This window comes from Populus alba, chromosome 9 (genome assembly GCF_005239225.2).
Source record: "Populus alba chromosome 9, ASM523922v2, whole genome shotgun sequence".
NCBI lineage: Eukaryota > Viridiplantae > Streptophyta > Magnoliopsida > Malpighiales > Salicaceae > Populus > Populus alba.
In genome coordinates, this window is record NC_133292.1 from 3,350,855 (window position 1) to 3,377,446 (window position 26,592).

At 33.4% G+C, this 26,592-nt stretch overlaps 3 protein-coding genes across 4 annotated transcripts; all 3 read left to right on the plus strand.

The window, feature by feature from the left end:
• Positions 1-1,015: 1,015 nt before the first annotated feature.
• Positions 1,016-9,909, plus strand: LOC118053767 (calcium-transporting ATPase 4, endoplasmic reticulum-type). Of its 2 annotated transcripts, none has more exons than XM_073411537.1 (9): positions 1,016-1,211; positions 1,446-2,940; positions 3,329-3,401; positions 3,504-3,625; positions 5,378-5,659; positions 5,753-6,130; positions 6,424-6,533; positions 8,647-8,875; positions 8,970-9,909. In XM_073411537.1, exons 2-9 carry the CDS (start codon positions 1,525-1,527, stop codon positions 9,552-9,554), a joined length of 3,195 nt encoding a protein of 1,064 aa, XP_073267638.1. In that variant the 5' UTR covers positions 1,016-1,211; positions 1,446-1,524; the 3' UTR covers positions 9,555-9,909. The 2 variants fall into 2 exon arrangements, with proteins under 2 accessions (XP_073267638.1, XP_034921014.1); XM_035065123.2 differs by having other exon boundaries at positions 1,017-1,211; positions 1,466-2,940.
• A 3,613-nt stretch (positions 9,910-13,522) lies between these two features.
• On the plus strand, positions 13,523-18,079 carry LOC118053766 (uncharacterized). Its single transcript, XM_035065122.2, has 6 exons — positions 13,523-13,997; positions 14,134-14,211; positions 14,311-14,391; positions 15,642-15,796; positions 15,887-17,226; positions 17,710-18,079. The coding sequence occupies exons 1-6, from the start codon at positions 13,593-13,595 to the stop codon at positions 17,820-17,822; spliced, it is 2,172 nt and encodes a 723-aa protein (XP_034921013.1). The 5' UTR covers positions 13,523-13,592; the 3' UTR covers positions 17,823-18,079.
• Positions 18,080-23,358: 5,279 nt separating this feature from the next.
• On the plus strand, positions 23,359-26,242 carry LOC118053765 (protein SRG1). The gene is made up of 4 exons (XM_035065121.2): positions 23,359-23,758; positions 23,859-24,106; positions 24,262-24,586; positions 25,252-26,242. Exons 1-4 carry the CDS (start codon positions 23,498-23,500, stop codon positions 25,525-25,527), a joined length of 1,110 nt encoding a protein of 369 aa, XP_034921012.1. The 5' UTR covers positions 23,359-23,497; the 3' UTR covers positions 25,528-26,242.
• Positions 26,243-26,592: the final 350 nt, after the last annotated feature.

Here is a 26,592-nt window from a genome sequence, read left to right on the forward strand (position 1 = left end):
AACAGTGCATTTTTGGTTTAGCCCTTGGTCAACTGTGCCTCGAATTTCCTCGGGTCAAAAGCACCCCGTTTTGATCCCTATGCCTAGGGCGTGCAGCAAGTCTGGAATCATTAATTTTTTATACATGAAAAAACATAAAAGCAATCACACGGAAATTTCGTACGGGGAATAAATAAAATTAAAAGACTAACCCATGACTCAAGAAAAGCATTACTTACCAATCAAAAGGAAAATTAAAAAACTGTGCCAGGCGGCGTTAATATCATGTTTGTTATAAGTTTTAAAAGTAATTTTTGAAAATTATATTTTTATTTTAAATTAATATATTTTATGTTTTGGGTTATTTTGATATATATAAAAAAATTAAAATGTTTTTTTAATATATTTTTAATTAAAAAATATTTTAAAAGCACAGCTGTAATTTTCTCGCATAAATTATACCAGTTGCGGCACGCCACGTTTGGAAAGTGACCCAACAATAGTATTCAATTGGATGGCCACATAGTGGAATCTTGTTGCGTCCAAACCTCACAACACAAATAGTAACTATTCTTTTAGTCCTTTTATTCTTAATTAGGTTATAACTTAGTTCTTCGTACGTTCAGACATACAATTTAATCCACCGATTTTTTGTTGAATAATTTCTTTAACCTTGCAATATAACAGTTAATATGCTATGGGAAAAAAAATACAAAATACATGTAAACATTAAATTTCATCATGACTCTAATACATAGTTGAATATGAAAATTGAAAGGAAAACTTGACAATAGATTTATTTTAAAAAATCAAAACTTCAAAATACTTGGTGAAAAATCAAACACGACAGCGTTTGGTTCAGCTTACTTATACAAAACGAGGAAATGGAAATAAGACAATGGTCAACAAGTGTACAGGGATTAAAATATAGTGTTTCAAATGAAAATACTAAAGTATAATTAACTTTAAAATATAGGGAGTAAAAATAAATTTAATAAAGCACAAAAGACAGTCAGATAGGTTATTAATAAAGAGAAAAGGAAGGGAGGGGGGAGAGAGAGAGAGAGAGAGGTCTAAGCAATTGAGTCGCTCTCTTCTTTATATGCTCACAGTCGCAGATCTAAACATTCAGTAGTAATTCTGATCTTGTAACCCTAAATAAATACTACGAATACAATTAGAGATTCAGAGACATATCAGTACTGGTAGCGGCCGCCGAGTCTCTCTTGCCGGTAAGTGTCCGACCACCTTTCTCAATTTTAGTTTAAGATCATCATTGAAATGATTTTCATCTTCTGTTTTTGAAAATTATTTGATTTTGGATCCGTTATTTTCTATTTATTGTTTTAGCTTTGGCGAAGTTAGCTAAAAAGAAATGGAAATGTTTGTATCCGTCAGTTTTAATTTCACCTACCTATTTCTTATCCTACTTTGACTTTCTGTTCTTGTTCTCTCAATTTTCTTAGTGATTTACTATCAATTTCAGGTCAAAGGGCTGGACTGATTGAATTTCACTAAGATTTAGGTTGTAATTGATCATTCTCGATGGGTAAAGGAGGGGAGGACTCTGGTGAAAGGGATCAAAATGGTATCGAGTCGGAAAACCAGGTTGATATCTTCCCTGCATGGGCTAAGGAGGTTAAGGAATGTGAGGAGAAGTATGGAGTCAACCGTGAATTTGGGCTATCGAGTGCGGATGTTGAGAAGAGGCTAAAGATCTATGGTTACAATGAATTAGAGAAACATGAGGGTGTTTCGATTTTTAAACTGATATTGGATCAGTTCAATGACACGCTAGTTAGGATTTTGTTAGCTGCTGCTGTTATATCCTTTGTCTTGGCTTGGTATGATGGTGAGGAAGGAGGCGAGATGGAGATTACTGCCTTCGTGGAGCCGTTGGTGATTTTCTTGATCTTGATTGTCAATGGCATTGTTGGGATTTGGCAGGAAAGTAATGCAGAGAAAGCATTGGAGGCTTTAAAGGAAATCCAATCAGAGCATGCCGCTGTTATAAGAGACCGAAAGAAGGTCTCCTGCTTGCCTGCAAAGGAACTAGTTCCAGGGGATATTGTGGAGCTGAGAGTGGGTGATAAGGTGCCTGCAGATATGCGGGTTTTGAATTTGATTAGCTCCACACTTAGGGTTGAGCAAGGGTCTTTGACAGGAGAGAGTGAGGCGGTGAGTAAAACTGCTAAGCCTGTTGCAGAAAGTACGGATATTCAAGGGAAAAAATGTATGGTTTTTGCAGGAACAACAGTAGTGAATGGTAACTGTATATGCTTAGTTACAGAGACAGGAATGAATACTGAGATTGGGAAGGTGCATTCCCAGATTCATGAAGCCGCACAGAATGAGGAAGATACCCCATTGAAGAAGAAATTGAACGAGTTCGGAGAAGTTCTAACAATGTTAATTGGAATTATTTGTGCCTTGGTTTGGCTTATTAATGTGAAGTACTTCCTCACTTGGGAATATGTTGATGGTTGGCCAAAGAATTTTAAATTCTCATTTGAGAAGTGCACGTATTACTTTGAGATTGCTGTTGCGTTGGCGGTGGCTGCTATACCAGAAGGGTTGCCAGCAGTAATCACTACATGTTTGGCACTTGGAACTCGAAAGATGGCTCAAAAGAATGCACTTGTTAGAAAGTTGCCTAGTGTTGAGACACTTGGTTGCACAACAGTCATTTGTTCTGATAAAACTGGTACTCTAACTACCAATCAGATGGCTGTATCTAAGCTTGTTGCTATGGGTTCCAGGGTTGGCACTCTCCGATCCTTCAACGTGGAAGGGACAACCTATAACCCTTTTGATGGAAAAATAGAAGATTGGCCAGTGGGTCGAATGGATTCTAACCTTCAGATGATTGCTAAGATTGCTGCTGTTTGCAATGATGCTGGAGTAGAGCAATCTGGGAATCATTATGTTGCCGGTGGAATGCCTACAGAGGCTGCATTAAAGGTAAAATGGCCATCATAAACTGGATTTTTTTCTCAATTATTATAGAATAGTGAATTTGTATATAAACATAGTTTACATAAGGTAGTGCCAACAAGGCACGGACAGCACCAATTTGTGATTCTGAGTTTTGATGCTGTCCCTGTAGTCTCTCTCCCTCTCTCTCTCTCTGACTGTGTGTGCGTTCATACTTTTGTATGCATTATTTGTCAAGTGTATTTTCTTGCTACTGTATATGTGGATTTATTAGTAAGATTCAGGGGCTAGGCTTGTTTGTCTGTGAAAGAAATGGGGTTGCCTTGTGATTATATGGCACAAGGACTCAGATAGTATGCAAGGTTTATGGGATACAGATTTCTTACTGGCTTTTTTTTTGCTCTTTCCCATGTAGGTTATGGTTGAAAAGATGGGATTTCCTGGAGGGCTTAACAAGGAATCATCTTCAGTTCATGACGATGTTCTAGGTATAATACAGTATCTTGTTCTTTTTCTCTTCTCTATTTTTTTAGTATCTCTAACATTTATTTTTTGGTCTATTTTGGTCCTATATTCTTGTGCCATGTAAGCTTGCTGCCGACTATGGAATACAATGGAGCAGCGGATTGCAACCCTTGAGTTTGATCGTGATAGAAAATCCATGGGGGTTATTGTGAATTCTAGCTCTGGCAAAAAATCACTGCTAGTGAAGGTTCATTCTTCCCTCTTGCTGTCTTGTAGGCTCAGCTTTTTTGCAGTTAAATTGTCTGTTCGCTTACAGCTAATATCAACTGTGGTTGGTATTGTGTATCATGCACTGGAAAAAAAAAAAAAGATGATCACCAATCATGCTTAGCCCATGAATATGCATAAAAAGTTGGTATTGAGTCTGAATGTCATAGAGATTATTTAAAACAGATTCATGATTTGTTTCTCCTTCTAAAAGATAGGCTAAAATGCCTGTCACCCTGCATACAACCTACGTAGGACACTAATGTGTATGGTTCATCAAACAGTCACATCAAGTTGTATCATCCATTAGCATGAACCTAAATTCTAATCCTTATCTTAATAGAGTGCAGGAAAATTTATTTTGTTACAAAACTCAACATGTGGTCTGGTCTTTTACCTTTTGTTTTGGTCAGATTATACGAAATAGTCACAGGGATTTTGGTGTGTTTGCACCTTGTTTCTCCTATTTTCAAAATGACATGTATCTTGTGACGCTAAGCATCCAGTGAAACTGATAATAATCATATTATCATGTAGATAAAGTTTACTCTACAAAACCGTATTACTCTCTCACACACATATGGCAGTCATCATTCTCAACTACACCTGTTTGGCTCACCAACTGATTTCCATGCAGCATTCTCTTTTCCAAAGAATTTCCTTAAGCCTTGAAATTTAGGTCATGAAGTTTGTTCCTTAACAATTTGTTTTAGACGATCATGCCATTGATGGACTTGATTCAAACAGGCACCTAGAATACCTTATGTTATGGTTTAATAAGTAGATTGGAAATAAAATGGTAATATATATATCCAAAAGGTGGTGAGACTTCTAACATGCCCCCCCACCTCCCCAGTCTCTTTCTTCTCCTGTAGGCCATGCTCATTGATTACGTCTTCAACCTGTTTTTCTATTTTTACTTCCATCGATTCTTCTCAATTTTATTTTTAAGTTCACTTTAATTTATTGTTCTTTTCTTTTTGGGATTCTTTTCTCTCGGTGGTGATTGATGTTTTGCAATGGAGGAGGTTGAAACCCTTCAATCAATCTTGCAGATCTAATTTTTTAATTTATTTTGTTTTTTAGTTGACCATGTTATAATCCATGAATGAACCCAGGTTAAATGGACCTTAAAAATAATTACTATACACTGAAGAGGATTAGGAGATGACAAATGTACTTGTGAGAGTGAAAATAAGTAATTAGAAATTGGGTTTTTTATTACTTGGGTTAGATGTTCTGCAAAATTTGCCAATTGGATGCTTTGAAAGACGAGGAACAAACATGATCAATGGGTACTTGTGGAAGTTTTTGTCCTTTAATTGAAAATTGTTCATTAGAAGTGTGTTGTTGGACATCTACTGTAAGAACCAAAAGTAAACTATATTTTCTTTTAATCTTACGAACTGATCCCTTCGTTTTTCATTGTTCTTTTTTCTCAGTATAACATTCTAAGAGAATAAATAATTGAATTTATCTAGCTATCTGCTTAGTTTTATTTGTTGTTTTCTTTCCCACTGGAAAATCATTGCCCACAACATTTGGTCTGGGGTGAATATCTTGGGTTTGTAAAGTTTTCTAAAAGGCTATGTCCTGCTGCTGCTTTTGAACTTTCTGGTTGAGGTTTGACTTGGATGACTACAAGTTTTTTTAAGCTTCTGTGTCTCTTCTTTTTTCATTTCAGTTTGTCATGTATAGGTCTTGAGGTTAATGCTCTGCTCAAATGTTGTAGGGTGCGGTAGAAAACTTATTGGATAGAAGCACATCTATTCAGTTGCTTGATGGCTCTGTTGTAGCATTGGATCAGTATTCGAAGGATCTTATCTTACAAAACCTTCGTGAAATGTCAACAAGTGCATTACGTTGTCTAGGTTTTGCGTACAAAGAGGACCTTTCAGAGTTTAAAACTTACAGTGGCGATGAAGACCACCCAGCTCATCAGCTTTTACTTGATCTGAATAATTACTCTTCAATTGAGAGCAATCTCACTTTTGTTGGCTTAGCTGGGCTCAGGGTGGGTTTCTCCAGCAATCTTCTGTTTTCTGGTCTGTTTTCTTGCTTTCTTAACCATAATTAAAATTCATTATTTGATCCCAAATTTTGAAAGGATCCTCCTCGGAAAGAAGTTCGTCAAGCCATTGAGGACTGCAAAGCAGCTGGAATCCGTGTCATGGTCATTACAGGAGACAACAAGAATACAGCAGAAGCAATTTGTCATGAAATAGGTGTCTTTGGACCTTATGATGATATCAGTTCTAAAAGCTTGACTGGCAGAGAGTTTATGGGCCTTCGTGATAAAAAAACTCATTTAAGACAAAGTGGAGGATTGTTGTTCTCCAGGGCTGAACCAAGGCATAAGCAAGAAATCGTGAGGTTGCTTAAGGAGGACGGTGAAGTTGTTGCTATGACTGGAGATGGAGTAAATGATGCACCTGCCTTAAAGTTGGCTGATATTGGCATAGCAATGGGCATTGCTGGGACAGAGGTCAGTTTATGGTAATTTGGTGGATATAAATTATGTGGACTTTATGCAGTTAATGGACATCTCTGTGGATATAATTGTATGCGAAAGTGTATTGGCCAGTTGCTTATGCTTTAAATAGATCTCATGGTTTGTTCTCTTTGTTGTTTGCTTTGCAAGTGTATAATCATAAATCATGTAGCTAGGGCATTTTAGTCAACTTAACTAGTCCATGCTGCTCTGAACTGCATTTTGTTTACTTACATTTTCTGCACCATTTTCTAATAAAAAATTTCATACCAAATACTCATTTTCAGGTTGCCAAGGAAGCCTCTGACATGGTGTTAGCAGATGATAATTTTAGCACTATTGTTGTTGCTGTTGGTGAAGGCAGGTCCATTTACAACAACATGAAGGCTTTCATCAGGTTTGATATATTCTGTTTAGGCAAGTTTACATCCAGTGTGGTCTATAAGATAATTTCATATATTGGTGGACTGGAGCACAATTGACACAGGACAGTTCAAGGGCTGTTCTGGTACTGCTTTTAGGGGCCGTGAATAGTGTTTTGAGGGGTTTTAGGTTAAATTTTGATGGTTAAATATTGGGTTTTGTTTGCTGGAAACTATCGATAGACATAACCAGATTTCTAGGAGACTTTGAAGGAGGAAAACCTAATCCCTTGGTACCTGGGGTGCATATACGTCTCACCCAAGTGAGATTTTATCAAACTATCGCAAAGCATATAGCTGGAAAATTTTAAACATAAACTCATTCCTTATTGAAAGATTCCAGACCTTTTGTGCAGAGTTCCTAATACTTCAAGTTCATATATAAGAAGCACTACTATTTCTATGTAAACCCACTAAATTAAGGACTAGTAAGACACTGAAACATAAAATTAAGAAGGGTATCCCATCAAATTGATCTGATAAAATAACAAGTGATTGTTGATATTCGCTCAGGAACATACACTTCAAAATTTATAGAGAGGGTTTCATGAATTCTGTCTGTCTTCACCCGGTTGGTCCTAACAAATAGTTAGCTTCTGGCAAACAAACCAGTATCTATGTCTGTGATCAGTAGAAATAATTGATTAGCGATCCTGGTGGATCTAACATTGGTTGTTATGCATGTGATGGAGCTTTGACTCCTCACACTTGAAATGAGATTCATTAGCATGCTAGAATTTCAAGAGCTAAGGGATGAATTGTTAAGGCCTAAGGGTGCAAAAAAAAAAAAAATTATGGTTGAAGGGTGAAGTGTTAAGGATGTTTGGTAGGTATGTTAAAAAAATGATGTGTTATAGTGGGGATAAATAAATTCCAATCAAAGTTTAAATTAATAATAATGATAATAAATAATGTGTATTAATTGGACCCAATGGACATAAAGGACATGCCAGAGAAAAAGAGACATCCATCATGATTTTGAAAAAATAAATTGGCACAAATTTTAAAACCTTCCCCCCCTCAACACCCCCCCAACCCCTTAGTGGGTTAGCACTTGCCCCTTCTTGGGGTTAAATGTTAACTAACACCTCAACAACACCCCCCCCCCTTTAAAAGTACCAAAAATATTGCATAGCTCCTTATGCTGTCTTTGGAGATGTGTGGGATAAATGGGAATGCAGTAATCATTACCCTGACGAGTCAAGTGCAACTGTAGAAAAATTGTCCCTGTGCTTCTAAGGCTCTGTGCACTCTTGCTGCTGACTAGTTTTGTCAATTCCTGAATAGGACACCTTTTTATACAAAAACTGTTTGCTGTCGTTTTCATCAAGTACTGAACCATCTTTCTTGCTCTTGGTTCATCTTGAGAATTTTGGGTTTTAACTGTAGTGATGCTTGATCTCTCAGATTGATATGCACCAGATGGGATCTTTGTTAAGCAGTGTTTTTGTTGCTTCAGCTGGCAATCCACCTAATAGGATACAGCTTTTTTGTGTATATGCTGTTAGAGTAATCGACAAAATGATAATTTGTAGAGAACTTTTATATTGTATTCTTTTGTGCATTTAGAAACTAAAAACCATGTTGCATAATATCTTTTGTTGCATGAAGAATTTGGGTTTTAACTGTACTGATGCTTGAGTTCTCGAATTGATATGCCCTGACAACATGGGAACTTGGTTCAACCAGTGCCCATGTTGCTTGTATTGGTGATCCACCAAATAAGGTACAGATTTTATGTGCATGTGCTGGTAGTCATGCGTGCAGATTATGATGTGTGCCTGTGCAATGTGCGTACATGTCAAATAAACATCTTTTTGTATGAATTGATAATCTGAGATTTGTGTATTCATTATGTCAAAAGTTTGCATCATTATTAACTTGTACCTGTCATACAACCTTAAAATCTCTTGCAAAGAAAATACTAGATAAACTTGATTTCTCTGACTTGAAGATCTTCATTAATGGTCTTCCTCCTATTTTGAGATTGCATGTTTATTCAGTTCGAAACAACTTTCTTTTTTAACTACCTCAAAGTAAACTTTTTTTTCCTTTGCCATTTTCTCCCTTGAATCATATTTATTACAGGTACATGATCTCCTCAAATATCGGTGAGGTTGCCTCTATATTTTTGACTGCTGCTTTGGGTATTCCAGAAGGAATGATCCCTGTTCAGCTTCTCTGGGTTAATCTGGTCACTGATGGACCCCCAGCAACAGCGTTAGGATTCAACCCGCCAGACGGAGATGTAATGAAAAAGCCTCCTAGAAAGAGTGACGACTCCTTAATTAGTGCTTGGATTTTATTCCGCTACCTGGTAGGGAAATGGTTTTTACCTCAAATCAGACTGCTTGTTTTTTCTCCCCAATCAGAAACCTTTCCTTGTTAACCTTAATGTGTCCTTGATGTAGGTGATTGGACTCTATGTTGGGATTGCAACAGTTGGTGTATTTATCATATGGTACACACGTCACACATTCATGGGTATTGACCTCAGTGGAGATGGCCATAGTCTTGTCACCTACTCTCAGCTTGCTAACTGGGGTCACTGTGAATCTTGGAAGAATTTTTCTGCATCACCATTCACAGCTGGGTCTCAAGTGTTCAACTTCGATGCGAATCCATGTGAATACTTGCGATCTGGAAAAATCAAGGCTTCAACACTCTCCCTTACTGTATTGGTTGCCATTGAGATGTTCAATTCCCTCAATGCCCTATCCGAGGACTGCAGCCTCGTGAGAATGCCCCCATGGGTCAATCCATGGCTCCTTCTAGCCATGTCTGTTTCATTTGGCCTGCACTTTCTGATCCTCTATGTACCTTTCCTAGCACAGGTATTCGGGATTGTTCCGCTCAGCCTGAATGAATGGCTCTTGGTACTGGCCGTGGCCCTCCCGGTTATTCTAATTGACGAGGTTCTCAAGTTTGTCGGGAGACGTACAAGTGGGTGGCGACATTCTGGTTCAAGAAGACCTTCAAAATACAAGCCAGAGTGAGCACTAAATAAATTATTGTGGTTGGACTCCTAATCCTGGTCCATTGCCTTAAACCCTCCACTTTTCAATATGACAAGGGTTGTTATGGACCTCGAAGACTACATTAGATTTCGATTAGACAGAATTGTATTAAGTATTCTGCTTAAAATATAGGATTATTCTGGGATTCAACAGTGGCCCAAATTTACCCTTTTTTGCTCTCCAAATTTGAGCTTGCAGATCTTTCATTTTCGGAGGCCGAAGAAGCAGCCACAAGGGTGGTATGCCTGGCTATAGCAATTAGCAAGTGAAATGTTATGTTATGGAGAGGAGATTCAGAACAATTAAATAACAAAGAAGTCAAATGCATTTATCACATCGCTTTTTGTCAGATCCCCTTCTACAAAAATTGGAGTTTCAAGACACCAATCAAGGTGTTGATATGGCAGTTAATTATACTTCTCTATTTTTTCTTTCTGTTCCTGTCAATGATAATTCCTGGATATGGCTGACAATTGTTGGTTTTTTAAAAAATCCAGGGAATGCTAAGCCAGGAGTGAACAACACCAATAAAAAAATACACTTTCTTAACCTGGATTGAAAAACAAATAAATAAAAATAATTAAAGCTCAATCTCTAATTAAATAAATGATAAAATTTGAAATTGAAAAAACATAAGCTTAAAAAAAAAATGATAAACATAATAACTTGGATAAATTTTCTAAACCTGGATTAATTTGTTTAAGACTCTTAACTTGTGAAAATTTAGACTGCGATTCAATCAAAAAGTTTAATTTTAAACTAATTTAATGTTGAAGGGTGAAATAAAAAAAATTAATTTAAAAAAATTGCCAAAGTGAAAAAAAATAAGAATATAAAAATAAGGATCAAGTTTGATAGGAAAAGAAACCCAAGGAAGATAAAATTGTAAAAAAACATTAATTTAAAAAATTATCCCAAACAAAAAAAAATAATAATTAAAAGAATAATGATCAAATTTGGATAATGAAAAAAATTGAAAATGGATGAAATTGAAAAGGAAATTCAATTTTATAAATTATCCAAATAAACAAATAGTAATAAAAATAATAGAGACCAAATCCGAAGAAATAACAAATTGAAGGGTTACTTTGAAATTTTAAAGGGGTAAGCAAAAAATCAAAGAGAAGAAAAAAAAAAGAAAAAAAAAAAAGAAAGGCACGCACCGTTCAAATGACACAAAGGTCGCACAAGCATATGTCAACTTTTTTTTTAAATAATTTTGATGTATGTTAAATTACAAAATCACCCCTAAACTAACCTATAATAACAAAAAAAAGCTAAGTAAAAATACAAAAATACCCTTGAACATAAGCTGCAGAAAACTCAACCTCTAAGGGCCTATAAGTCATTGTATTATTCTTAAAAAAATAAAAATACTAAAACACCCTTGAAGATAATAATGTTGAATCGAAAGGCATATTAGTCATTTTAATATGCAATGTAAAATTTAAAAACACACACACACTAATTGCCCTCTTTAAATTTGACAATGACCAATACATCATTGGAGAATACCAAGATATCACCAATCGCTAGTTATTTAGTACTATTTTGTAAGAGCAAAATAAGATTTTTATTGTGGATTGCTAAACTAAAACCCCACGCTTTTTAGATTTTGTTAAAACTAATTATATGTATTCATAAAAAAAATTACAAAAAACAATAAAAACTATACTACTGGCCCACGCTAAGCCGTGGATCAGAGCAAAAAAAAATTTGTAAAAGCATTGGTAATGTGTTTAAAAAAATATGTTTTAACCATGAACTGAACAATATTTTTTTATCTAACGTTGAGATGGAAACACATTAAATCTACTTCAGTTAACCTGGGCTGACATGCGAAAGTGACCAGGATAATCTTGAAAAAAACAAATTGAAAAGCTCAATCTCCAATTAACTTAATGGTGAAAAATGAAAGTGGTAAAAAATAACACTTAACTAAAAAAAAAAAATTAAGTGAATTCAAGTCAATTAAGCAAACTCACAATGTAAAAAATGCACGTCATCGGATTCAATAAATTTTTTATTCAGAATATTATTTCTCATTTAATTATACAATAACAAAATGCATGAGAATTTTTTTATGATTTTGTTTGAAGGAAAAATATCTTGATATAGATTATTGATAATAAATAGTGAAATTGTATTTATTTTTTTTAGTTTTAAGCTAAAAAAATAAAATAAATTATCGATAATAAAAGGAAAAATTGTATTTTTTTTAAATCGAGAAACAAAAAAAACATTAAATAAAAAAAATAGCTCAGATACTATAAATTAATTTATTAAACCTGCAATTCTGTTTATAAACTTAATTGAGTTCAATAACATCTTTTATTATTTTTTTTATGCAAATACAAAATAAAAACATTTAAAAAAATAAAAAAGAAGTCTAGGCACGTGGTCTAGTAGCCCAACATGCCTGGGCATAAAAAAAAAAAAAACCAGCCCGGTTTAATTGTCTTGACCTAATTTTATTCGCGAGATAATTTCTTGAAGCGGCATCCTCCCTCTCTCTCTTTCCCTGTTTTTTTTTTTAAGAAGACAATACACAACATATCATCTGCTCTTTTTGCAAAATCTAGTGACTAGAGTCGAAGAAAAATTGGGCCTCTAATTGGTTTTGGCTAAAAAGCTTATTTTTTTTATTTAAAATACTTAAAAAAACACTCAAAATACTATAATAATTATATCCATGGCATAAAAAAAAAATCCAAAAATGATATATATATATATATATATATATATATATATTCTTATGGCAAGATTTGCCTCCTCGGGTAAGGGAAAAAAAAAAACACCTAAATGAAACTTTTCTCACAAAATAGAACTCATTGACAATGACTTCAACTATTTTAGTGACCGTAATCATCGTCGATGATAACTTTTTCTCTTTACATAGAAATTCTATAATCCTCTATCTCTATTCTCTCACAACCAAAGAGTGAAAGATAAGAGAAATAAACTTTGTTACTAAAACTGAATTTTTGATAACTAAAGGGACAAATAACCTATAAATCAAAAAAGATGGGGGATCAAAATAATTATTTTTATGTGAAATTTGAAGTCGTCACCTATTTTACCTACCCTTTTAATTTTGCGACTCTATCTTTCAATCCTATTCTCTTTTTTAAAAAAATAAAATTGGGCCTAATTTATGTTCAAAAGGGCTTGATTGTGCAAAAAAAACTTGATGACCAAAATAAATTTTTTTTAAAAAAATACACTATTCCAATCTATAATGATATTTTAGAGGGTGAAGAGTGCATCTTCCACCCTAAGAGTCTATTTGGTATTATGGTAATAATTATTTTTTAAAGTATATTTTGCTTGGAAATATATCGAAATAATTTTTTTATATTTTTTTAGTCTTTTTTGTATATCAACACATCAAAATAGTCTAGAAAACATATTAAAAAAAATTGAAGTAAAAAAAAATATTTTTTAAAATATAAAAATAAACAAGCTCTAAAAACACAATTGAATAGTTTTTTTGAAAAAAAAAAATATATAAGGTTAGACAAACCTTTCAAAAATGATTTTGAAAAAATTTGAAATTTTTTTATTTTTTTATTAATTTTAAATTAATATGTTTTTAGTATTTTTAAATTATTTTAATATGTTAATATCAAAAATAATTTTTTTAAAAATAAAAAAAAATTATTAATATATATTTTAATATAAAAATTATTTAAAAAATAACTACAATTACATTATAAACAAGCGATCTTCGAATCTATCCCAAACAAAACCAGGTTGGATTTTTATCCGATTTATTTTGACCCTGTTCGTATCAGGTACTTGCGTGATCCAATAGGGTGGGGTCATCCCTACTTTTAACCGATTCTAACAACGAAAAGAAAGGAGAGCCGCATTGATACCTGGGAAAGAATTGATAAAAATCAAAAGAATTAGGACTCAATTGATAATCGAGTAATACATCTAGAGTTAACAGTTAAGGTTCCAAACCGCTTATCAAAACCCTAAAACCCAAATCATTTGAGAGTGAAAGGGCAGAATATGGGGGGATTCTTCGACCTCAACATACCCCAAGACACCACGAAAACTACACGCATAAAACTTGTTGTGAAAGCTATGGAGCTAGGATACAGTGGCATCGCATACAACCGGAGCATCAAAGGTATCATGTCTGATCACGACCGTTGCTCAATCCCACTCTTGTCCCTTTCCTCTTTACTCGATGTAGCTCCTGCCCTTGCCTTCTCCGTTAATCTCCACCGTGACCTCCTCGGAATCCCACGCTCCTCCCCTTTTCGTCAGTACACGCGCTTGACTGTCTCTGTTGATACTCCTTCTCAGGCCCAGGTCCTTAACTCTGGGAATCCTGTTTTGAAGACTTACGATTTTGTTGCTGTCAAGCCTCTGAGTCAAACTGCTTTTGATCACGCCTGTCTTAAATCCGAGGTTTGTATTATTACTTTTATTATTAGTGCTGCTGCTGCTTTTCCTTTTTTTTTTTTTTTTTTTTTGTGCTATTCAGAAAGTAAAATTGAAAATTGCTCCTGGGTTTTGTATTTAATATTGATTTTATTTTATTTAGGTGGATATAATTGCCATTGATTTCTCTGAGAAGCTACCGTTCCGGTTGAAGCTACCTATGGTTAAAGCGGCAATAGAGGTTTGTTGTTCAATTGCATTCTCATTTCATTTTTATTTTCTTTCCTTTTGTTGGTGGTTTTGGCTAATGTTTTTTTTTCCTTTTGGTATTGATAATCAGCGTGGAGTATATTTCGAAATTACTTATTCTGATCTTATTGCTGATATTCAAGTGAGGAGACAAGTGATACCCAATGCGAAGGTGAGTTTTGGGATAGTTTAATGCTGCGTGATAAAGTTTAGTGATAAGTGAAATCAAATTTATATAAAAAGCTTATGATAAAAAAGAAATATAAGAGTCCGTCACATTTCTTGTTTTTGAATGACATGGGATTCATGTCTCTGACGAGGTAATTTTCCACACATGCAATATCAGAAAAAGTGATCACTGAAATACGCGTGGGAACACACTTTGAATTTTACAGATATGGTTTCATGGGTTTAGCCATCAGCCTGCACCATGTATAAACCATATCATGGAAACTGTTGATGCCTAGTTGGTCCTTACAAATTGTTCAGGGACTATCTGCATTTTGGCCAATAGTCCAAAGGGGTTGGCACATTTTACCCTTTGGATAGTGATCCACTAATTGGATCTAGCTCTTTTATGCATGCGCTGTTAGTCATGTGGGCATATTCTGCTGTGCACCTATTCATAGTGCTTTCATTTGTCATTTGTTAAACAATCATCTTTTTGAATGAGTTGACAATCCAAACTTTGGTTTTTTTCATGCATATATATACAGATATAATTAGCAATTAAATAATGGCTAACCTTACAATTTATTGAGGAAAAATGAGTCCTAAGAAAGTCAGTTGTATTAATTAATCGTGTTTAGGCATTGATTTCCTGAAATGCTTTTGGTTGAAGCTTTTGTATTACAGTATCTAAAATAATGTTTGGCCAGTATAGGTTCCTTGAATCATGTTTTGAGTTTTCTATTAGCCTCCATAACTCATCGAATGGTGCTGCAAAACAGCTGCTAAAGGACCTGCTGCATAAGAAATATAAAGACTTAAGAATGCCATCAATCTTGAATCTCATGTTATTACAGGATTGAGTTTGCAGCAGAGAAAATGTGTAAATAACTAGTGTTTTAGAATATATAGTGTCGTAGCTAGACATCATTTACAATTGTCAATCTTGTCAACTTGAAGCATCCAAGCTCCAGTTCTTTTGCCGAGTTCATTTTATTTTGAATCTTCTACTCATCTGGAAGCAAAAGCATTGCTTTATTGATTTTTGAAATTCAACGTGGATTGAAGCCTTTTAAAATTAAAGCATTGTTTAGGGGTGTCCATTGGGATCCCTACTCCTAAATAGAGCCTAAAAGATTGGGAAAAAAAACAAATAGTTGTGATTCTCAATGTGATTCATCCTGCAACTATCAATATGAAAGTTTACTCATGTTTTGACAAATCCTCTGAGCTGTACTCTTTCTGAACTTTCAGTTACTAGTGGATTGGACTCGTGGAAAGAATCTCATTTTCACAAGTGCTGCTTCTTCTGTGAATGATTTTAGAGGGCCATATGATGTTGCTAATTTGTCATCTTTGCTTGGTCTTTCAATGGAACAAGCTAAAAAAGCTATTTCAAAAAATTGTAGGTATGAAATCATGCAAAAAGCTTAATTGCAGTAGCACAATTATGGTGAGCTAATGTTTGTTATGTGCACTGTTTTCAAAATGTTTTGTAGGAGTCTGATAGCAAATGCTTTAAGGAAAAAGCACTTTTACAAAGAAGCTATCAGAATTGAACCAATATCATCTGATGAAATATCTGACACAAAGGAACTTATTTCTGTGAACTGGCTGAAATGGGATCCAATCTCCAGTGGTGGAGGGGATTTACAACTGGGTGATATAGAAAAGTCTTTTTCTGCCACCACTAGAGTATCCACAACTGCAAAAGCAATTGATTTTTCAGAGGTTTTAAACGGCATGGCATCAAATGTTGCAAGTTTTTCAACTACTATTCTGGCAAATGAGACGCCAGTTGCAATTAGTGGAGTATCTGAAAAGCCTGGTGAATTTGATTTTCTTCTTAAAACAGATCAGGCTTCATCAGACAATACTTCAGTGAAGAACCAAACTTCTAGCAATGAAAATTCTCAAGAAATGAATTTACCACATGATGATACGAGGGCTTTCACCAAGTCCGAGGGAAGTAGAAGCCATGTGAGTACCATCAAGGAAGAATCCAAGAATTCAAACATATCAGATGTTATACTTCCTTCAATAGTGGATGAAAGGCATGATATGCAATCACAAAAATGCATCCCTAGTTGTGAAATAAATGCTGTGTTATCTAATGCGAGTGTGATTCGGACATCTGCCACAGACATTAATAATACTACTTGTGTTGCTAATGCTAAAATAGATACTTCATGTGAGAATGCTAATTTTCTTGCTCCACTGATTGAGAACCCCTCAAGTTTGAAAGGTTCTGATGTAGTTTTATGTCCACAAGATGTTTCTTTGAATGAAGATTTAATGGAGATGGATGTTAAAGATCAAGAAGATATTCTAGTGACTGAAAAAGTTTCAAGCAGTGATCAGCTAGGAGAGTCTCAAAGTGATTTGATTACTATTGTAGATTATATTCCTCTTCTTGCCACTGATGACACAAAAGTTGAAAACGTCCCTTTGGCTGCCAATAACCTGGAAGTTATGATGGATGAAGATGATACATATGTGACCAATAATGTTATGGGTAGAGCACAACTTGAGGAATCTGGGGATGTAACAGTTGCACCTGTGGATCATATTCCACTTTCTGTAACCTCTGATGGCATGATTGTTAAAGATGTCCCTTCAGTTGCAAGTAGTGAGAACCTGGAGAAGCTAGCTGTGGAGGGGCAAGAGCATTTAGATGCTGATTCTAGATTTATTCTTATCGTGGATGATGATTTGAAAGTTAAAGATAACTCTCCTGCTGAAACTTGTATGTCTCTGGAGGAAGTGGGAATGACAAGGCAAATGCATGAAGAAGCTAATGTTGAAAGTAAACATACAGAATCGGTTGCATTTCAATCAGGTATCCTTTGAATTAGTTTTAGGAGTCAGATGCTACAATGACATTAATCAAGCCTTGTTTTCTTTGATGATTATTCTGGATTTCCTTTTTTTTTTTTAATTTAATTTTGATTATCATGAAATGGAGGCAACAAGCTAATTGGTTTTGTTAAGAGTTTCTGTTCTGACAACTGTTATTTTGGCATCATCTAATTCTAATTTCAGTGTCCTGATTCATGTTCTTTTGAGGATGTTCTGCCATATGTATCTGTTAATAATCTTTGCTTTCTTCATATCACGGTGGTGATTGGGAACCAGAATAAATGGCAGACAAATCTGATTACAAAACTTGACTTCTGCTTAGATACACCTGACTGCTTCTTTATTTAATTGTCTTCTTAATGCCTCAAAAAAGGGAATAAAGTCTTTCGAACGATTTCACTCCTCCTCCTGCCTTGTGTGTGTATGTTTCTTTGATGAACAATATCATGTTTTGTGAATGCAGGGAAATTTAAAGCAAAGCGGAGGACATCCCATCAACAACCTTCATTTCCTCTGAAGCGTTTGTTGAATCCCATGGCTTTCAAGAGAACTAGAAAATTTAAGCGGAAGGTGTGACCGGAACTTTATTTACCTTTGTTTCCTTTGATTAGCTGGAGCAGGATAAAGTGTAAAAAAGATGAGAGATTTTGGTTCTGAGGTGGAGAAATTTTGTTTTTAGGTCTTACAGATGTTCCACTATATTTAAAATTTTGGCCTTGACACTTTGATTATGAATCTTGACAAATTCACTTGTAAAAGGTGAATTTGTTAAAAAGCAGCTATTATTTATTTATTTATTTATGATGCTATCAAAATTGATATGAAAAGTTCTAGCTTCGGGCTCCTCTTCTTTTTTCCGTTTCACATGGGTTCTTGCTTGCTCTTTAGTATTTACTAGGTACATAACACGTGAGGTCGCGGATTAATTTTTTTTATATAAAAAATACTAAAAATAAACTAAAATTTAAAAGTATTAGATTTTTTTATAAAGCTATATTCAAGAATCTTGGATTTGACTATAACGCTTGATCCAAAAGTAATATTTATAGTAATAATAATAATATTAAACTTGCATGACCCAGTAGGTCTAGTTTTAATACCAGATCCAATAGCTTTGGATGCGGATCTGGTTACAAGGTCATGTCATAAAAGTATGACAATTAAATAAATTAATTAAAAAGAAAAAAAAATAATAGAAAGAAAAAAACTAATGAAGAAAAAGAAAAAAATCTGAATTAATTGGGTTAAACCGTTAAATCTTGGATTCATGTTGTGAAAGTTTGGTAACTAAATAGAAAAAAAAAAATTAACGGGTTAATCCAGAATTAATCGGGCTAACCTGTCAAACCAGGTTACCTGTCAAACTCGGGATCCGTGTCATGAAAGTCTGATAATTAAATAGAAAAAAAATTGAACATTAACAACTTAAACTAAATGAAAACAATTAATTAAAAAAAAAAACAAAAAAAAACAAAAGACATAAGCCTGTTACTAATAAGGAAAAAGAAAAAAAAATATGAATCAACTGAGTTAATCCGTCAAATTAAGTTAACCCGTCAAACCTAGGCGTCATGAAAGTTTGATAATTAAAAAGAAAAAAAAATCGATGGGTCAAATGAAAAAAAGTTAACAAACTAAACTAAACAAAAAAAAATGATTAAAAAGGAAAAAAATAAAAAAAAGTTCAGGTTAACTCGTTAAACCAGGTTAACCCGTCAAACCCAAGATCCGTGTCATGAAAGTATGATAACTAAATTAATAAAAAATTTCACATTAACAAATTAAATTAAACAAAAAAAATTCATTAAAAGAAATAGAAAAAAAATTGAATATTAACAACCTAAACTAAACGAAAAAAATTAATTAAAAAAAAACAAAAGACATAAGTCTATTACCAATGAGGAAAAAGGAAAAAAAATCTGAATCAACTGAGTTAACTCGTCAAATTAGGTTAACTCGTCAAACCTGGGATTCATGTCATGAAAGTTTGATAACTAAATAGAAAAAAAAAATCGATGGGTCAAACGAAAAGAAAATTAACAAACTAAACTAAATGAAAAAAAAAATTAAAAAGGAAAAAAACAAAAAAAAAATTAAGGTTAACTCGTTAAATTAGGTTAACCCGTCAAACCCGAGCTTCGTGTTATGAAAGTATGATAACTAAAAAAAAAAAATTCACATTACCAAACTAAATTAAACAAAAAAAAAATTCATTACAAGAAATAGAAAAACAATTAAACATTAACAACCTAAACTAAACGAAAAAAATTAATTAAAAAAAAAGACATAAGTCTATTACCAATGAGGAAAAAGAAAAAAAAATCTGAATCAACTGAGTTAACCCATCAAATCAGGTTAACCCTTCAAACTTGGGATTTACGTCATGAAAGTTTGATAACTAAATAGAAAAAAAAAAATCGATGGGTCAAACGAAAATAAATCAACAAACTAAACTAAACGAAAAAAATTGATTAAAAAGGAAAAAAAAATTCCGGTTAACCCGTCAAACCCGAGATCCGTGTCATGAAAGTATGATAATTAAATAAAAAAAATTTTCACATTAACAAGCTAAATTAAAAAAAAAAAAATTCATTAAAAGAAATAAAAAAAAAATTGAACATTAACAACCTAAACTAAACGAAAAAAAATTAATTAAAAAAAAAAAAAAAAGAAAAGACATAAGCCTATTACTAATGAGGAAAAAGAAAAAAAATCTGAATCAACTGAATTAACCCGTCAAACCTGAGATTCACGTCATGAAAGTTTGATAACTAAATAGAAAAAAAAAATTGATGGGTTAAACGAAAAAAAAAATTAACAAAATAAACTTAACGAAAAAAATTGATTAAAAAGAAAAAAAACAAAAAAAAAATTCATGTTAACTCGTTAAACCAGGTTAACTCATCAAACCCGGGATCCGTGTCATGAAAGTATGATAACTAAATAAAAACTTTTTTTCACATTAACAAACTAAATTAAAAAAAAAATCATTAAAAGAAAAAAAAACACAAAGAAAAAAGTAAAAAAAAAATCCATAGGCAAGACAGAAAAAAAATTAAAAAAAAAATCAAATGTTTTACTGTGCACTGTGTGCATAATAATACATTATATATATAAAAAAAATATTACAGTAAATATTCCACGCGTTTTAGAGTTTTTTAACTAGATAGCTTGCACGCCTTTTGCTGTGGGTCACCCAAACTAGGGTAAAGCCATATAAATTCATCAATTCCATCTAAATAGTTGGCGAACAAAATATGCGAACGCTTATTCAATTTCTAATTTCTAAACTCAATTTCTAAGAATTCGGTTCAGAAGATGTGCATGACTGCCTATTTTGAAGGTCGCACATGTATCCTCAACATTTTAGGGCTTTTGAGATTTTGGAGAAAATTGGAATGGTTGTTTACATATTAGCTCTTCCACCCTGTTTTTCATCTATGTTTCATGCATCGATGTTCCAGAAATATCTCCTTGATCCATCTCATGTCTTCGAAGAAGATAGTTCACATGAAGTTCAACAGGAGAGAGTTGTGGATAAACAAATTAGAAATCTTCTATCTAAGAAGATTGATTCAGTAAAATAAATATCCCTATATATATATATATATCAAATCAAGCTACTAAGTATTCTAATTAAATTCGAGGATGAAATTATTTTAACAGGGGAGGAAAAGTGAGGCCTGCAATTTATATCATGTTGGCCATAAACTTGACTCTTTATTTTTCTCATCTTCTCCCGTCACTCACCGAGAGCATTTCATCTTCAAATCACCAATTGAACATTCATCTTCTTTATTTCTTGAGTACTTTTGGAAGCTCCTCATACTGCTCCTTTGCAAGAAGGTGGTTGAATATTGCGGTTTACCTGCATGTTGTATAACTGTTCATGGATTCAAAAGCCAGGAAAAATCACCTGAAAGCTGAGCTATAAGTTAGATTATTGCTCTTTTGCCTTCTATCTTTCTTCAAAACTTTCTTTTGGTTTTTTGTATTATGAGTTTATATACATGATGTAAAGCTCTGTAATTACAGTAGATTCGGGTTGTGGTTTGAGTTGTTGTTTAAAGATCTTGATACTTTGTGTGTGTGATTGATGAGATTGAGTGTTTTCGATTTTTTGAATCTTCTTGTTTGAGAAATATTATATTTTAAGGCTTAGCATGTTCAAAATAGTTTTTATATACTTGAGATCATGTGTTGGTTAAGTTCTGATTTTGGTGCTCTGCCAGATAACTACGAATTCTAATGAACTAGGATTGTTGTGTAGGTATTTTAGCTTGTTAACACCATTTAAAAAAAAATATTGGCCAAATAACTTTTAGTGAAATAGAACAATTTGATATATTCCACAATTAAAAAAACAATACATTTCAAAGAAATTATTAAATAAACTGATATAACTTACAATAAAAAAAAAGATAAAAAATTAAAAAAACCTTCAAAACACATCAAAACATCAATTACGACATTATTAATGTCATTAGAAATATATCGACAAGATAAAAATAATGACATTCAAGAATTGTCACTAATAATAACCAGAGTGAACTACACGAGCTTTATTAATACAAAATTAAATATATTTCTCTAAAGTGGCGCGCTAGTGCTTGTTTAATGTAGTTGAATATATTTCTCTTGTTTAGTTTAATTGAATAAGTCAAATATGCATAATATTAAGGAATGAAAAACAAATTGTGAAAGAAATTATAGAGATTACTTGAGAGTTTGAATATTTAATTAAAAAAAACCCCTTCATGTTTGAGAAAATATTGCAAAACCTTATTTTGAGTCCAATATATTCAAAATACTCTTAATTATTATTTTAAAAAATTACATTAAGAACTTAAAAAATTACAAAGAATATAAAAAAAAACTAGGATTTTTTTAAAGTATATGAACAATATATGTTTCACTTTTTAATTTCATTAATTTATTTTTGAGTTTCTCTTTTAATATTTTTCTCTAATTTCAATAATTTTTATTTAACTGCTGTTTATTTCTGAATAGTAATTAAGGACAGCGTGGGCACAAATGGATAAAAAATGATTTTTCCTTTATTTTTTTGTAAATGTGATGGAGGTTTTTGTAAAATGTTAACAATTTTTTTTTTAGTAATCTCTAATTCTACAACACTCAAGAAAGCTATTGTAATTTACATTTATTCTTATATTATTTCGTCTTATTTCTCCTATTAGAAGAAAAGAGCCAAACAATTCATTTTCTTATATGGATTTCTTTCTTCAATTTTTGTCCTTCACATTCTTTTTGAATATTCTGATCTTAAAACCATAGTTTTTAGACTCGATCCGATTCAAGACCCCATTCCAGGTTTTGACCGAGTCATCGAGTCAATTTTTTTTTAAAAAAAACCAAAAACAACAATGTTTTAGTAAAAAAAAAAAAAACAAATTGTAACCGGATTTTTGACCGGATCTTACAAGGTCAATTTTTAACCATTTTAATTACTAAAATTATGATAATCTACAACATTTTTTTTTAAACCGTTTTCTAGTGATTTTGTCTCCCATTCTCATAATTAGAGGCTAAAAAAGAACATAATGAATTCTTAGATAATATAAAAATTATAACAAATTTGAGATTATTCATGTATTATCCTCATGTTTTACATTCCAATCTTGTTTTTTAATTTGATATTTTTACTACAATTCCGAGCTTAGAGGGGTGTTTAGATGTGATGCAACTGTTGTTTCGCAAAGTTTTAAATTTATTTTTTATTTAAATTGTTTTGATTTGTTAATATCAAAAATTAATTTTTAAAAAAAAATTAAAAAAAATATTATTTTGATGCTTTTTCTAATAAAAAATACTTTAATAAATAACTACTATTACATTCTTAAACATCTTTTTAATCTTGTCCAATTTGACCATAAAAGAATTTAATAAAAAAAAAGAGTTTGAGAATAAAAAAAAATGACAATGAAAGAAAATAAAAAACTGGGGAAGTGCTTTATTATTTACATGGATTATGAAGCAATACGAGAAATCGCAGTTCTTTTGTTGATATTATATATATATATATATATATATATATATATATATATATATATATATCTCACAATTGGAAGCAATACGAGAAATAATTTATGTTGGTGATTGAGGATAACTCCAACATGAGTGTTGACTTTTGAGTGGGGGTGCAGCAGTGGTGCACGGGTCTCACCTGTCACCGCACTTTCTCCAAGAACTAGGTTTCTAAAGGCTTTACCATAGAACATTCGGTGCTAACGATGGAGTCATCACTAGAAGCAGTGAACTTTGGAAAATCTATAATTATACCTAGCGTTCAAGAGATGGCCAAAGAGTCTATGATTAAGATCCCACCTCGGTATGAACGGCCTGATCAAGATCCTCCAATTATCTCAACCGATGCGTCACCACTACTTTCGTCGATCCCTGTTATCGATCTTGAAAGATTGGCAATTGAAGATTCCATGGATTCTGAGCTGGGCATCTTGCACTCTGCTTGCAGAGAGTGGGGTTTCTTCCAGGCGTGAATGATCCTTTCTTTCATGTTATTTTTACACTATATTTAGACCTGTGGGCCTGTGGCACCATTGCTAATTGTCGTCGATGATATATTATAAACAGGTTGTGAACCACAGAGTCAGCAGTACATTGCTGGAAGAATTCAAGATGCAGGTTGAGAATTTCTTCAAACTTCCGTACGAAGACAAGAAGAAGTTGTGGCAGAAACCAGATAATCACGAGGGATTTGGGCAGCTCTTTGTGGTATCAGAGGAGCAGAAGCTAGACTGGTCAGATATGTTCTATGTAACGACCCTTCCTCTTCATCTTAGAATGAATGATCTTTTTGACAAGCTCCCTCCAAACCTCAGGTATCTCTCCTTCATCCTCTCTTTCTTCTTGGACCCAAATCCACTCTGTGAAATGCACAAACGTAAAAGCAGACACTTCACAGTTTGGTTTATTTCATGAACTAGGAGTCCAGACTTTTTCATATCAATTGAAATTATCATTTTTTTAACTGCAGAGAGATTCTAGAAACTTACTGTACAGAAGTTAAAAAGCTAGCCAGTGAAATTTTGGGTCATATGGCAAAAGGTTTAAAGATGGATGCTGAGGAAATGAAAGAGCTATTCAGTGACGGAGTTCAATCGATTAGAATGAATTACTATCCACCATGTCCTGAGCCAGATAAGGCAATTGGGTTCAGTCCCCATTCTGATGCTGATGCTTTAACAATTCTCTTTCAGCTCGGTGAAACTGAAGGACTAGAAATTAGAAAGGAAGGGAGATGGATTCCTGTTAAACCACTTCCAAATGCTTTTGTTGTCAATGTTGGTGACATTACAGAGGTACTGTTTTTTCCCTTTGCTCAGTGTAGCCACAGTCTACAAGCTGCTTGATTGTATTGTACATGAATAAATATGTTAAGCATTTATCTCAATAGCAAACCTCTAATGAACGGGAAAAGATAAATAAGTCGATGTTATTTCACTCAAAATTGCAGAAAATACTCTTGGCTAACATGGTTTTTTCTTTGTATAGAATGGTAAATTTAAAGGAGAAATTGGTTGTTCACTGTTATGTCTGCATTATCAGAGAAGTTGATCTCTGTTGTTGCCATTGTCTGGTTGAGTAATGTTCCACTTGATTTTGGATATCTTAAAGGATGAATTCTTAGAAAAATCCGAAATTGGTATCACAATTTCATGCATTTAGCTGCCCATTGTTTCCATCATGTGAGATGCCCCCTTTTCATTCATAGGGACTGCAGAATTAGACCTCAACTTCTCAGAAGCATTGAAGGCGATGTGAGATGTGAACCTCTTCCGTAAAGGATTTTTAGATTAACTATGAGAGATGCAATATGCCTGAAGAAGAATGTGAATTGCTTTCTAATTTGACATTTAAATATTTGTTGATTTTCCATCAGAACAACATCAAATGTCCGGTAGCTGTAAACATGAAACTGGCATGCCTTGACTTAAGATTGTTGTTGTTCATGTTTTCTCTGCAGATAATTAGCAATGGTGTTTATAGGAGCGTTGAGCATAGGGCAAAAGTGAATTCAGAAAAGGAGAGACTCTCTGTTGCTACATTCTACAGTTCCAACCTAGACTCTGTCCTAGGCCCTGCTCCCAGTCTTCTTGGCAAGCATAATCCTGAAATCTTCCGGAGCGTCCCTATAGAGAAGTACTTCAAGGACTTTTTTTCTCAAAAATTGAATGGCAAGTCATACCTTGAATGCTTGAGAATAGCAGATGGAGAAGACAACACTGCTGTGCACTCATAAAAGTAAAGAGAGTTGAATTTATCGAGCTACTTATCTACAGAACTACTAATTCATCCATGCCATGGATCGTTGGGTTCTATATTTGAAGACCAGCTTTAAGCAACTTAACTGTGATGGATTGAAAATCCAGCATTGTTATCCTATGTAAAGGGTGTTTAAACCAAGCTATATTCCTCGGATCTGTGAAGTATCTCTGCTGGGAGGGAATTGAAGGGTTGAAGAGGAGCTGCAAATATTACTAATTCACGCCCCCAGACCACCTTGAACCCTGCAAACATTGCAAGCACAAACCACCTCATTATGTGATTTACCTGTTCAAGCCCTTTTCTAGGAACTCGAGATCCATGTCCCAACAAATTCGATTCCTTCGATGCATGTTTCATTTTAAAACTAGACGAAGGGTAGTATTGAAAATTAACTTGATAACATATGATATGAAACATATTTTGTGAGAACAAATAAATCTATGCCATCTGCATATGCTAGTCGTGTCGAGGTAGTCATCACAGGGTGGCGTGTGTATGATCCATGACTATTTTTATCTCTCTTTCTTTTTTCTTTTTTTCTTTTTCTCTTTTTCTACATGAGAAAGCCCAAGGGGTTTTACATGCAAGATTACGGTGAAGGCTGTTTCCAAATCTTCTTTGACCATGAACATGATCTGTTGAAAATGCCATTGGTCTTTCAAGAATTACTAGCTGGTGCTTTTGCGTTGGGAGATGGTGTTAATTGACTATACAATAGTGTAGTGTTTCTTTTTGAGGTTATGATCATATGCTGCGCAATTTTACTCACACAATTTGATGAAGCCATGTAAAAACATCACAAAAAAAGATTTGAGTTTCCCTCGTTGATAAGTTCCAGGCTTAAGTCTTACTAAATCAGTGCAATACATTTTGGTTCTCGGTGTTTCACAAATAATATCATATCCAAGATTCATGCGGGTCGATCAAGCTGCTTTCTTTCAAAAGTTGCGAGAACCAAACTGTAGTTATTCGAAATAAGTTGAAAATAAGCGTAGACATGTTCTTTAGACTTGATACGAGTAAATTAAGCTTTTGATAG